The sequence below is a fragment of the Crotalus tigris genome, unplaced genomic scaffold (assembly GCF_016545835.1).
Source record: "Crotalus tigris isolate CLP2741 ecotype Arizona unplaced genomic scaffold, ASM1654583v1 scf7180000024396.1518868, whole genome shotgun sequence".
NCBI lineage: Eukaryota > Metazoa > Chordata > Lepidosauria > Squamata > Viperidae > Crotalus > Crotalus tigris.
Genome location: NW_024100564.1, coordinates 1,414,811 through 1,429,082, shown reverse-complemented (window position 1 = coordinate 1,429,082; position 14,272 = coordinate 1,414,811). Strand labels below are relative to the sequence as shown.

At 36.6% G+C, this 14,272-nt stretch overlaps 1 protein-coding gene across 3 annotated transcripts in view; it reads right to left on the bottom strand.

The window, feature by feature from the left end:
- LGR6 (leucine rich repeat containing G protein-coupled receptor 6) overlaps nucleotides 1-14,272 on the bottom strand; it is a 155,895-nt gene that overhangs the window by 80,568 nt on the left and 61,055 nt on the right. For all 3 annotated transcript variants that reach the window (XM_039329384.1, XM_039329386.1, XM_039329385.1), the window contains exon 4: nucleotides 10,330-10,401. In XM_039329384.1, the coding sequence (XP_039185318.1) occupies nucleotides 10,330-10,401 (72 nt within the window). The remainder of the gene's footprint in view (nucleotides 1-10,329; nucleotides 10,402-14,272) is intronic.

The window sequence follows — 14,272 nt, the reverse complement described above, 5'->3', positions numbered from 1 at the left end:
TTGCCTCCACTTTGCCTCCAAATGTCTACTAGAGATGAAAGTGGAAGAGTATGTAATATAGGCCATTAGTAGCTGCAGCCACTGTAACTTTGGCAGCGTGGTGGCTTATATCATTTGAGTGATCGTAGAGAGAACTGTAGTTGCCCAGAGATACCCCCAAGTAAGACTCCATGAGTTCACAGATATATCATCTGAAGCTAATTATGACCCTAAGTATTGCATGTTTTTGTCTCCAGATGTTACAAAGAAGGATTATAAAAATGATGTTTATTGATATGTTTTCTTTCCCATTTTGACATAACATACAGAAGAAAATTCAAAGTAAAACACATTTTTTATTCTAAGAGTGCCAGAGTGCACAGATCTCACAAAAAGAGGGATGGAGTTCCATGTCATTTGCAGCAGGTAGATTAGCTTCAGCCAGAGTTGGTACAGGTAGTCCTTGATTTACGACCACAATTGAGCCCAAAATTTCTGATGCCAAGTGAGACATTTGCTAAGTGAATTTTGCCCCAGTTTACAATCTTTCTTGCCACAGTTGTTAAGTGAAGTTGTTAAGTTGGTGAAATGATTGTTAAGTGAATCTGGCTTCCCCATTGACTTTGCTTGCCAGAAGGTCACAAAAAGGTGATCACCTGACATTGGGACCTTGCAACCAGTTGCCAAGCGTCTGAATTTTGGCCATGTGACCATGGGGATGCTGCAGTGGTCATAAGTGTAAAAAATGGTCATAAGTCACTTTTTTCAGTGCCAATGTAACATTGAATGGTCAGTAAATGAATTGTTGTAAGTCGAGGACTACTGTAATTTGACACCTGATTCTTCTACTGAAAAAAACAGGAAAGAGGCTGGTCAAAAGATTTTCAATCTAGATCAGGGTGCACTGTTTTACTTAAAGGGACAATATTACCGTAATACAACAGAAAATCAGGATAATCCAATTCTTTGTAAGGAAAAATTAAATCCCTCTTTTTTTCTCTTACTGCACGTAATTTCAATATGTATATATAGCATGTAGTTTTATTTTTATCAACCCAAAGCTCAACATAACTATGCTGGTATTTTCATATGAATTTTAAGCTGGCTACACCAAAGGATGCCTCCTATAATGGCAGATGAAGTGGAAGCACAGATGACACCACCCATAGTTTGTTTGGGTGCTGGCTTGGAATCATTTTTCCTTTCCACATACAGATTTACATTGACAAACAAAATTAAGTCGTCTTCTCCCACTACAAATATTAAAGATTCAAATTTAGCCAACACGTTGTAGCTCATTGTTGAGAGAGCAAGTAAATGCTTCATTTATTTGGATGCTATCCAGAACCCATGTTTGTGGAAGTAAGCTCAAATCATTTCTTTTGTATGAAAACACAGTTGTTTTGAAAGTGATTGTATATAAATCTGAATGGGATTTCATCTGTAAGGATATTCCTTGATTTGCTTTAAGAAGACACTGCCAGCGGGAGCTTCCGGTGGGAGGCGACGGCGATGGCGGCTAGCTTTTAGCCGTCCAGCTGGGGAAGTGTCAGAGCCGCGGAGCGCAGCGCGCATCAGCTGGCCCGCGGCTCGGAAATCCCTTCCCGGGCAAAGGGAAGGGATAGAGAACGCAAGAGTAGAGGTAGAACCCCTGAACCCCCTCTGGATTTATTTCTAGAGGGGGTGAAAGGAGTGTTCCCTCGGAGCTCTTGCTGATCTCCGCCTCCCAGCTGTTTTTGCTTCCTTGGAAGCAAAAGAAACCGCCGCTTCTATCTCCGTGTTTACAGCATTTTGGTGAGTAATTTTTAAACGGACGGAGCAGTTTAAAGGACTTTTTCTTATATTTTAGGTGTTTATTTTTTTATCTTTTGATTTTTACTATTTTTCCTCCTTTTCTTTGTTATACTAGTGAAAGGACTTAAGATGGCGTTTTGAAAGTGTCGGAGTTTTTTTTTCCTTTCTCTTTTGTTTTACTTTCCCTTTTTAAGGATTGTTTTTTGCTTTTGCTTTTGCTTTTGGCTTAGAATTTTTTTTTTTGAATTGTTTGCTCTTTTATTACCTATTCTTGGGATTTATTCTGGACTTTTAATGATTATAGTTTGTCTCTTTTTAAAAATTCTTTTTTTCTTTTTTTCCTCCTCCCTTTTTGGCTGGAGGGGAAAGGGAAGTGACAATTGTGCTTTTTAAAATGGCTTCAAAGAGGCAGCAGCCTTCCTCAGTACCCAAGGTTATTTCTTCTCCTATAACTTCCACTGCACAGCTACAACAACAATCTAAACATGCACCACCGGCTCAGCCACCACCCTCCCCTCCTCTACCTGGACTTTCAGTGCAAGAGGTTAGAGGCATAATGGGAGAGATTGTAGTTCAAATGAGAGAGGAAATGACTCAATTTGTTTCACAGATTAAATCAGAAATTAAATCTGATCTCAAAGAAGAGATAACGGGGATAAAGTCTAAATTGCAAGAAAATAATAATGAATTACGACAAGATATACTGGCAGCTGTTTCAGGTTTGGCTACTGTGGTGGTTAAGCTCGATGCAAGGCTTGAGGAAGTGGAAGACAAAGTTGACTCTTTAGATGACAAAATTCAAGACGTGGAAAGGAAGGTGGACTCCTCACAAGAAGATATTTTGATGTTTCAATACAGACAAATGGAGTATGCTCTGAGGATTAGAGGCCTCAAGGAAGATATGAATCAAGATTTGATGGAGGTGGTTCTTAGTGATCTGGCGCTGGCTTTGGATATGGATAAAGGAGAATTACAGAGAGAAGTAGAAAAAATTTATAGACTCAACTCCTGGATTGCTAAGCAGAAGAATTTGCCCAGAGATGTGGTGATTTACTTTACAAAGAAGTCCCTGCGGAATGAGATTATACAAGCTTTTTACAACAAAAGATTTCAGATTGCCGCCCAAGATGTCATCATTCTAAAGGAAATCCCATCTAAAATCTTAAGAAGTAGGAAAGACTTTGCTTTTTTAACCAATGAGCTTAAAGCTAGATCGATCCCATTCAGATGGGAAATTCCGATGGGTATCGTTTTGAGCCATGCTGGGACACGTTACAGATTGAACACAGTTGACAAAGCTAGAGATTTCTATACTTCGGTCCTGAGTGCAGGCTCAACTCCATCTGGTCGGAAATCTTTGAGTGCTAAGGAACCTGAGCAGCAATCTGAGGCACTAGATTTGGTTTCCGCAGGGATGATAGAAGTGGCAAAGCAACGCCAAACGGAGGCTAAAGAGCAGAGGATGACTCGTGCAGCTTATAAGCGTAAAGAGAAAGAGCAACGTAAAAAAGAGCCCAAAGAGAATTCTCCTGGAAGTGCATCACCGCCGGTGGGAGGAGCAAGACCCAAGAGTTATGCAACACACGCAGCTCTGTCAGAGTTTGATGGTGTCTTCTCCAGGCTGCGTGCCAAGGGAGATGGCAAAGTTTTTGACCTGGAATGTTAATGGATTGAATTCTCCTCAGAAACGGAAAAAAATCTTTTATTATTTGAAACAACATACCAATGATGTTATTTGTTTACAGGAAACTCATATTCTACTTAAAGATCAGAAATATTTAGTTAATGCTCGTTTGGGATCTCATTTTATATCTCCTGCACCTGGGAAGAAAGGGGGAGTTGTTATATATGTCAAACAAAACCTGCCAGCTTGTCTGGTAGAATCAGATCCCCAGGGGAGATATGTGATGATTGAACTTGGTATTTATGGTAAGAAAGTACTTATAGTTGGACTTTATGCTCCAAATCAACAACAGGAACAATTTTATAAACAGTTACACCAAAAAATAACTTTGCTTGATTATAGATCAGTGGTATTAATGGGTGATTGGAATGGTGTCTTAGATACACAAAGGGATAAGAAAGGTTCCTCTCCTTTTCTTAAACAAGCAAGGCTACCTAAAGCCTTTTTTGATATGAAAGAAGACTGGGAATTAAGGGACTATTGGCGGGAACGTAATCAAGAGGAGAGAGACTTTACTTTTTTTTCTGACAGACACCAATCTTTTTCAAGAATTGACTTTTTCTTGATTACCACGGATTTGTATAATAAAGTAAAGAATGTAAAGATTTTTCCTAGATCACTGACGGATCATAGTCCAGTTTGGATGGAGCTGATTCAAGAGAAAGAGGAAAGAAGATCCTGGAGAGTTAATGAAAATTTGTTTAGACAAGAGAAGAATGTTCAAAAACTAAAGGAGTGTTTAAAGGACTATTTTGCTTTGAATATGTACAAGGGGACTTCAATGTCAATGGTATGGGATGCAGGTAAAGCATTTATGCGCGGTGTTTTGATAAAAATGAATAATTTTTATAAGCGAAATCAGATTCAGAAACGTAGAGAACTTGAAGATGAAATTAAATTAAAAGAAAGGGCTTTGATTCTAAATCCTTCTGATGAAAGTACTAAAGAATCTGTAAAGTTATTAAGGTCACAATTTAATATGTTGATAGCAGATCAAGCTGCAACCAATTTATTATTTATGAAACAAAATACATTTTGTAATGCTAATAAGCCGGGGAGATGGTTGGCTTATCAATTAAGAAAGAAACAGAGACTGAGAATAATAGAGAAAATAAATTATAAGGGTAAACTAGTTTCTCAGAAGGAATTAATTAAAAAATCTTTTTTGGATTATTATCAAAACCTATACAAATCTACTAATGTACAACTGTTAGATATAAATAAATATTTAGCTGAGGCAAGTTTTCCTAAACTGACTGAGGATCAGAAATATGAAATTAATGGTTTAATTACTAAGGAGGAAATCGCCTCAGCAATTCAACAATTGAAATTAGGGAAAGCACCGGGTACGGATGGGTTAACAGCTGTTTATTATAAAGTTTTAATGGAGGAGATGATTCAACCATTAAATGATCTTTTTAATGGTATCTTACAGGGTTTAGAGATTCCTCCTTCATGGCGTAGTGCTTTTATATCATTGATTCCAAAGGAGGATCAAGATCTTACTTTACCAAAAAACTATAGGCCTATATCTCTTTTAAACGTGGATTATAAGATATTTGTAAAAATTTTGGTAAATAGGCTTATGAGGGTGGTGCATCATCTTGTGCATAAAGATCAATCAGGGTTTATAACAGGAAGGTATATGAAAAACAATGTTAGACAAATTATTAATTTATTAGAATACTTAGATAAGAACAACCAAGTTCCTGCAGGGCTCATATTTTTAGATGCTGAAAAAGCATTTGACCAACTGAATTGGCATTTTATGCTAAGAGTAATGGAAGAAATGAATTTTGGTGAAAACATATTACAAGCCCTTAAGGTAATATATCAAAAACAAACAGCACAACTTATTGTTAATGGAGGTTTGTCGGAGGTTTTCACAATAGAGAAAGGTACTAGACAGGGGTGTCCTTTATCGCCATTGTTGTTTGTTTTAACATTGGAAATATTATTGATTAAAATTCGAGAGTCTCAGGAAATTAAAGGAATATATGTTAATAAAAAAGAATATAAGTTGAGAGCTTTTGCGGATGACTTGGTTGTTACTTTGTCGCAACCTGATTATTCTGTAGTAAACTTATTACAGTTGATTCACCATTATGGTTTGGTCTCGGGTTTTAAGATTAATGTAAATAAGACTAAAATTTTACCTAAAAATTTGTCGAGTCAGGAGAAGCAGATTTTGGTTAACTCGACGGGTTTTGAGATTGTTAATAAGGTAAAATATTTGGGGGTGATGCTGTCTGTTTCTAATGCAAAACTATTTAAAAATAATTATGAAAGGTTGTGGGTCGGGGTACAGAAAGACTTGAAGAATTGGGAAAAGCTGCAATTATCCCTCATGGGAAGAATTGCAGTGATAAAAATGAATATTCTACCCAAGTTTCTTTTTTTGTTTCAAATGTTACCAATTTTGAAAAATGAGATTAATTTAAATGAGTGGCAGAAGGGTCTCAATAAATTTATTTGGGCAGGGAAAAAACCAAGGGTTAAGTTCAAAATTATGCAAGACTTCCGTGAGAGGGGTGGACTCAAGGTACCAAATTTGAAATTATATTATGATGCGGTGGTTTTAACATTAATTAGTGACTGGGTAAATTTGACAAATTCTGAGATACTTTATCTAGAGGGATGGGATTTACTTTATGGGTGGCATGCCTATTTAATATTTAATAAAAAAATAGATTGGGCTTTTAAATCTCATATTTTAAGAATTTCTTTACTTAGGATTTGGAGAAAATATTATAAAAGTGATTTTAAAGTACCATTATGGGCTATACCTTGGCATGCGATAGAAGGAATAAAAAGAGGGGTTAAAATGGATATGGTGTCTTACAGACAGTTACTTAAATGGGATGGACAAAACTGGCAATTAAAATCACGGGAAGAATTAGCACAAGAAAATTTTACTTATTCTTGGTTCCAATATAGGCAACTACTAGATAGATGGAAGATGGATTGTAAGGTGGGTTTTCTTAGAGAAGATGAAAATCTTATTAAGCAACTTAAGGATCAAAGACAAACCCACATTAAGAGAATTTATGGGGTTTTAGTTGAATTGGACTCAGAAACGGAACTAATTAAAGATTGTATGATTAGATGGGCGCAGAACTTTGGTGAGCCAGTTTCATTGGACACCTGGGAAACTATTTGGGTGAGAAATGTCAAATTTACTCAAGCACAGAATCTAAGGGAGAATTTTTATAAAATGTTTTATAGATGGCACCTTGATCCACAAAAAATGTCTTACATGTACCCTGACGTGCAACCTAAATGTTGGAGATGTGGTTATAAGGAGGCTTCCTATTATCATATTTGGTGGTCATGTAGAGAGATAAAAGCATTTTGGATCAAAATATGGTGGAATATCCAGAGAATTTTTAGAAGGAGGGTAAAATTTACTCCGCAATTATTTTTGTTAGGTATTGTTACAGATTGTGATACAAAGGAGGTTGTATTGATGTTAAACTTGATTACAGCCGCGAGGCTGTTAGTTGGACAATATTGGAAGAAGGAATCTTTGCCTACATTGCAGGAATGGTTTTTTAAAGTAGCTTATCTGGCAGAAATGGCAAAGATTTCGGCTTTCTTAAAGCAACAAACGCAAGAGAAGTTTTTTGCTATCTGGGACAAATGGATAAAATTTATACAATTTAGATTGGGTATACAAAAATATTATATAGTTTTTTCATAAGTTTTATTTTTATATATATTATAGATATCTTTTTTATATATATAAATATAAAGTTTTTAATTTAATTTTTATTTTTATTTTTTATTTTTTTTTTTTTTAATTATTTCTTAAGCCTATATTCTGCTCTGGGAAGCTCAGGGGGGGGGAAGGGAGGGTTTTTGGGAGGGGTGTGGGGTGGGGGGTTTTTTTTATATGTATTGTTTAATTTTTTTTTTCTTTTTTTGTATATGTTGTTTTTTGTTTTGTATTGTTTTTGTTTTTTTTGTAAAATTTATAAAACTTTTAATAAAAAAAAAAAAAAAAAAAAAAAAAGAAGACACTGCCAGCAAAAGAAATCTCATTCTATTTTCCTTTTGGAATCAAAGTATCTGAAAAAGTAATCCTCTCCATTTCCCCATGACCAGCCTTCCTTAGCAGCAGTTAAAGCTTAAAAAATTAGAACTGAAAAATTACGGAGAATTAAAAATTACAGAGAATAAAAAAAAAATAAACATTACAAAATCTGGATAGGTGGTTTTAACCATGTAAGGTGTACAGAAGAAAATTATGAAATGACCTATTTTGAATAGGAATTATGGAGGGATTGTACAGTGAGTGGCACTGCATAATGATTTAACCATGCAAGGCATCTGTCATGAGGAAAATCATTTTCAACTCTCTAAAGATTGCTTATTCACCCCAAAGATGAATGTCTATATGATGCTTAATTAACCTCTACTGAAGAGGAATTCCAGAGGACTGAAGAGGAATATTTCAAAGGAAGTTTTTATGAATAGTTGTTTCAGGTTATTTCTAGACAGGTAGAGAAATCATAAACGGATTAAGCAGTACTATCAGCTTGATCTGAAATGGCCAGAGTTAGTATCTAATAATAGTAAGTATTTCACCATACTTTAAGAGTTTGATCTCTAATTCATAGCCAGAGGCCTCTGAACATAAATTTGCCAATATTAAATAAAAGCCTACGATAAAATATCAGAAGTATATTTTAACCATGTTTATAAAAAAACTTCAAAGAAACTTTATTTATCATATTTATATGGCTGTCCATCTCATCAAATAGTGACTCTGGGTTGTGCACAATAAAACTATAAACACTTAATATATAAAAACAATTATTGTTTAAAAAATTAAGAATCACAAAGGCTAAGAGGACAACAGACATTAACAATGGAGCCACCTCAATACCTTGCTAAAAAATAATGCTACCCAAATGTGGTTCATCAAATTATTGATCATAATTACATTAAATGATTTTTGTTTTTAATCATCTCATAGTAATACTGTAAGACTTCAGAAATAGAGAGGCATATAAGTTGTGGAGCCAGTATATTTCTAGATTTTCTAGCAAGACAACTGATCGTTATTTAGATCAGGAGAGAGAAAAAACATTTGGGCTCACTTTGGGCCTTCTTAACAAATGGGGGACAAGAAGAGAAAATAGATAGGACTGGCATTTTCTACTAACTGGGATGATGATCAGGCTTAAGTCTGCACAGGTATCAGGAAGAAGCGTGAGTCACCAGACAGCTGAATGTTAAAAAGAAACATGTCCCTGACAGCAAGAGCAACTGGATAGTGCTAATTATTCTCCAGCATGATGGATGAAGAATCCATCAATGGGTTATTTCAGTCCTCCTGCCCAATCAGACTAAGTTATCAAAGCTGTCACGCCCGTCCTGGCCTGGTACCTCCCAGTTTCAACTTAGTCTGTTCGCCCAGAAGGACGTGACAATTTTGACTTCCAAATTCTTTCCTCAGGCAGGTTTGACTTAAATAAGAAATTTTTCTTTTTTCTTTTTAGCCCATTAGTGCAGTGGTTCTCAACCTTTCTAATGCCGTGACCCCATAATACAGTTCCCCATGTTGTGGTGACCCCCAAGTGGGTGTGGCCACCAATAAGAGGGAGTAGGACAGCTAGGGAAAAGGAAACAAAATGGTGGACAGCATGGTTTGGCGACCCCCATGAAATGGTCGTTCGACCCCAAATGGGGTCCCGACCCACAGGTTGAGAACCACTGCATTAGTGGATTCTCCTCAGTAGGAATGTCAGAGGCTATGCAGCCTCTGTTTCATTCCTGCTGATTAGAAGCCTTGGGTTGCTGTCACCTTCAGCCTCCCTCCCCCCCTCTCTCTTTCTCTCTCTCTCTCTCTCTCTCTCTCTCTCTCTCACTATCAGCCCCTAGTTTGAGTTGTGGCCGTTATTAGAGCTGCCAACCCTCAATTCTATCCGAAGGAGTTTCCCCGTTTGGAACCCAGCTACAGCTGGGGGAATTAGACTCAGCTAGACTTTTAGCTCTCATTACTGCCATCTAAGCCACACTCACTAACAAGCTCCCTTTGCCTCTGCCGGCTGCCTTTCGGCATCGGAACCTCTGCTACAATTATTATTACACTTTATTATTGATTGTACAATATAACCAATTCAAACAGACACTGGGTGAAGTATAGTAAAGTCAAAACAGGAACAGGACATTAAAGAATTAATTAGGGCATTTAAAAATCAAGCCAAGGATTACCCCACGGGGAAAGGATCCAATAAAACATATCACAACTGCTATGAATGGGATCATATTTTCCTTACTTCTATGTATAGAAAAGTGAGAGGAGTTTTGCTAACCAAAGCCATTTGGTTTATATGCTGTCAACGTTTTACAGTTTCTTTCAATTCCAGATCAGCAGCTGATATTGTCTTCAAGGGAAGACACGCAGTGGAAATTGGAGAGAGGAAAATGCAGGAAAATGCTAGAGTACAAGATGGAAGAATGTGGTCTGAAAGTAGCATTCGATCTGCATTTGCAGAGCTTCCCAGCTTGTGCTCAGTGAAAAATATTGGCCCTTATTTGCATTTTTTCACTTGCTCTTGGCTCCACTCATTTTTGGAGTATGATATGACTGATATGTTGCATAAAGATTAGGTATGGAACTCAGGCTGGCAGAATTTGTGCAAAAGAAAACCTTCAAAAAACTTTAAAAATTGTTTGTATCAAAATCAACTTCAAACTTTTCTGACAGATCATTTAATATTGCGTCCCTGTTTATTTCCTACTCAAAGTATCAGGGCAAACTCTGTTTGGATTTCTATTTCTTTCAAGCCAACATCAGAGAAAAAAAACAAAAACCATAACTTAAAAGTTTCCATAGTTCAGAATGGCAATCCACAAAGACTTACAGTGACTGAAGATTAGGAAGATCCCATAGAGCCTCCGCTGGAATCCGAGTGAGCTGATTATTCTGTAACATCCTATAATTACAGAAATAGAAAGGATAACTTTTAAACATATACCTTTTAAAGTTATAGGGATAACTTCCATGTAATGAAATATACCCATTTCTTTTTCTAAGCAAGATTTCAGACAACAGACACTATCTGAGGAACAAACTTCCCACTAATCAGCAGAAGATTGCAGAATATGTGGAATAAAAGGCCAGGTTATTGGGTTTACACAAATTGATAGGATAAGTGCTGTAAGTCCAGGCCTAATGTCTTTACAGTTTTACAATCCAGCACCATTTGGTTCATGCATTTATTTTAGCTTTCTACAATTTACCAAATGCAGCTTTTATTGTTGTTATTTAGTGATTTCTTCCATCATTGGACATGGATTTTAAAGAAAACTCCTTAGTCCCAACTCCCAAAGAGTTTATTTACAGTCTAAAATTTAGCATGAAGGAAATGACAAGAAGAAAGTTAAGGCAAGGGTAAAGTGGATATCTCTACCTAACACTGCTTTGGGATAGTTATAGACCATGTAGTAAGTTACAAAGAGGTGTAGGAGATTGAAACAGCAGTTCCAAGTGAAAAGTGGGTCTTGAGGAAAGATTTCAAGGAACTAAAGTGATAAAGACAAACTGATGTTGGGAAAGAAGTTATATATTTATTTTGTGGATAGGTGGTAATATGGTGGCTAGAAAATTGTATTTTGCTACAATTTTTGATTTTGAGTGTTTTTTGTGTGTACCTTTCACTGAGCTTTTTTTTTATTGCATAAACTGTGACAGATCGTTTAAACGGGAGTCATCTGCTCCATAGATGCATGGAGGAAATATGAGAAATGGACAAAGCGAAGGAATGGAATTCCACATATTCTGTATTCACTTAAGCCAATAAATTTTGAAAGCTTATAGAACTTGGGCTACTATAATGAAGGCTTAGTTTAGTAACTAAAGAACAAAGGATGAAGCTACAGCTTCCCACTTTCTCCTGTTTTCCTTGTTGCATCATTAGAGTACAATGGCTGAGCATCTGATGAACCATCAGAGGTAATTGACAAATGTAGATAAAAGGGGAAAGAAGCTACGTTGTGGGAGGCCATGTAGCTTGTTTGTGTCTATGGAACAATGATTTTAATCAAAGGTTTTCATGGACACTGTGTCATTTCTACTGGGAGTGACCTACCAGCCACACAGTTTTTAGTAAACATTTCCAGCTAATGATAGACATTTGCATTTACTCAAATAAACAACAGAAGCACAACGTGGACCATGCTCATCTCTTGGCTGTATCATTTTATTTCTTTGATACAAAAATCAAAAGGGGACAAAATGGTGGTTTGGAACAATACAGTAACCCTCTTGGTTAAAGATCACATTTGTTTTGAATGGGGACAGAGCCTTTCTTGTAAGTCTCACATGGAAAACATAAGCTCTTGCCTGCTCAATCATCTTGCAATAAATACTTCTAGTAACCGCTAGTGCAGTTAAGTATCTGATTTGTGAGTGAACCTGAGAAAAATGGAAATATGGCAAGTTCTTCTGACTGTTTCTAAATCTGAAAAAAAAAAATACAGCTCATTTCAACCCAAGCAGAGTTCCATGAAGTTCACACCTACTTGGAGCAAGGATTTGCTAATACCATTTTGAAGGTAACAGCCTTTGATTTCTCTGTATTTCCATTATAAATGTCCAGCCAGCAACCCCCTTACTTGGTATACAGCTCTGGCTGCAGCAATGGAAATGAAAAAGAAAAAGCAGATTGTTTTTACCCTCACCTTCTTTTTGACAACAGACATACTGATATGGCAGCATGCCAATCTACGAAAACATCGAGACATTTCCCTTTGCAGGAGCATCATATGAGGAATAGAAGCTGGGAGGGAGAATGGAGGCTTCTTTTACCCCCACCCCCACCCCACCTCCACTCTATTATTGGACAGAGAGAAGTTTATGCTAATATGAATGGCAAGAACTAGACAGTAACTTTTGGATTCATCATACTTGCATCATGCTTTCAGTAATTATTGTATGTTACTAAATTTGCATTTCCATGTTAGGAAACAGACATTTCAGCAGCAACTCCATTGACAATAACAAGAAGCCCACATCCTGGTGGGATGAAAAAATTACTATGTGGTATGGTAGCCCAACTGGATCTCATTAACCTTACATGAGGAGATCATTGCTTCACAAAAAAGTACTGTGAGCTGCAGGTGATGAGCATTATAAATGCCACTAATTAATATAATGAAACCACATTCTATTACAGTGAAACACAGCCTTCACTTGATCTGCCCTATTATCATAGCAAATTTTTGAAAGCAGAAGCAGGATGATCTTTTTAGTTGCCATTGGCTTTATTAATCCAATGTCAGCGAGAGGCAGGACAGCTTTTATATCAGGCAATTGAATACTGGAGAATTAGAATTGTAATTCTGAGATCAAAAGTATCTTTTGCTACGTCAAGCCATAATAACTTGAAAATGAAAGTATAGGATAGTATATCTTCTTTCCTTTGGTTGCAAGCCTTTCCATGATAGGTCAAGGTGCTCTCGCTGGACTTTTATTAGATTTTTTGAAAATGGAGGTTCTTGTATTGGAATGCGGTGTGAGCAAACAATTATTATATTTTCTGGATCAGAACATTTTTTTAAAATTTTTTACCAGGATTGTAGTTGGGCAGACTACTGATTGTTCTTAGCATTGGGATCTCAGCAGAAATTATGATGGCCATGTATCACACTTGAAATACTTTTGAGGGTTTGGGAAATGGAAATGTTGGCACAATGGAAGCATCGTTCAAAACTTTGTTTTGGATTAGGAGACTCCATAATAAAGATTTTTTTAAATTCCTAATCCAGGAGAACCTGAAGATCTGTTAGATATAGTGGTATCTAACACTCACCCCAGACAAAGACAAAATATGATTTCCTTACAGGTTTGCAATATGAGTGTGATATTAGCTCCAGTGCTATTATGAAATGATTGAGTGATTTTGGTAGTAAGGAGCATGTTTTGTCAACTGAAGCTGCTAATCCAAGTCTCATTCTATCTGGATGTGCAAAACTCCAGCCATGGGCTAATTAACTCCCATTTGGATTAGTCTAACATGTACATGGGACTACCTCTGAAAACACTGTAGAATTTTCTGTTAGTAATTGGTTTCAGGAATAATGAATTCTCCCTTAACGATCCAGAGCATGGCTAAATGAGACAGGACCTGTCTACTGAGCCTTTCCGCCTTCTGTTGGAGAGTATTTTCCTTTGTGAGGCACATCCAGTACTGTACTCACTTGCAGCTTTTCGGTGCTCCTGGGCTGATATTACTGACATATGATTACAGAGACTAATTATATCATTGTTTTAGCTTACTTTTGCTTATTTGTTAATTTTAATAGAACTGCGCTACATTTATTTTACATTGTTAATGTTGACGCACTTCTACACAGTCACCATCCTTGACTCTGAAGCAGCTTGACAGTGTCAGGTAAGTTTCCCAGTGCTGTTGGCTACACATGTTTGCCTCAGTTAATGTGAAGGCAAAATATCAGCACCTATTGGTATCACTCTTGTTCTTCACTTCCTATGATTTGGGGAGGACAAAGTTTTTTTTTTTTTAAAAAAAAGTCATCCATAAGTTAAGTTCCTTTTCTCAGGGTTGCTGTATATAATGAAAAGACTACACCTCTGTTCCAACAAGATAAACAATGAATAAAATGTATGTGAATTTGGATTTTATACAATCTATTTCAGATGGCACATAATATACAATGAACCTTGGAGAATGTTGGAGTCTGCTGCTCTTGCTTTTAGTACTCCCCTATGGATTAAGATATTGTTCCCAAGTCATATGTACGTCGACTCTGTTCAGAAGGGCTGATAAACATTCAGAAATTAGA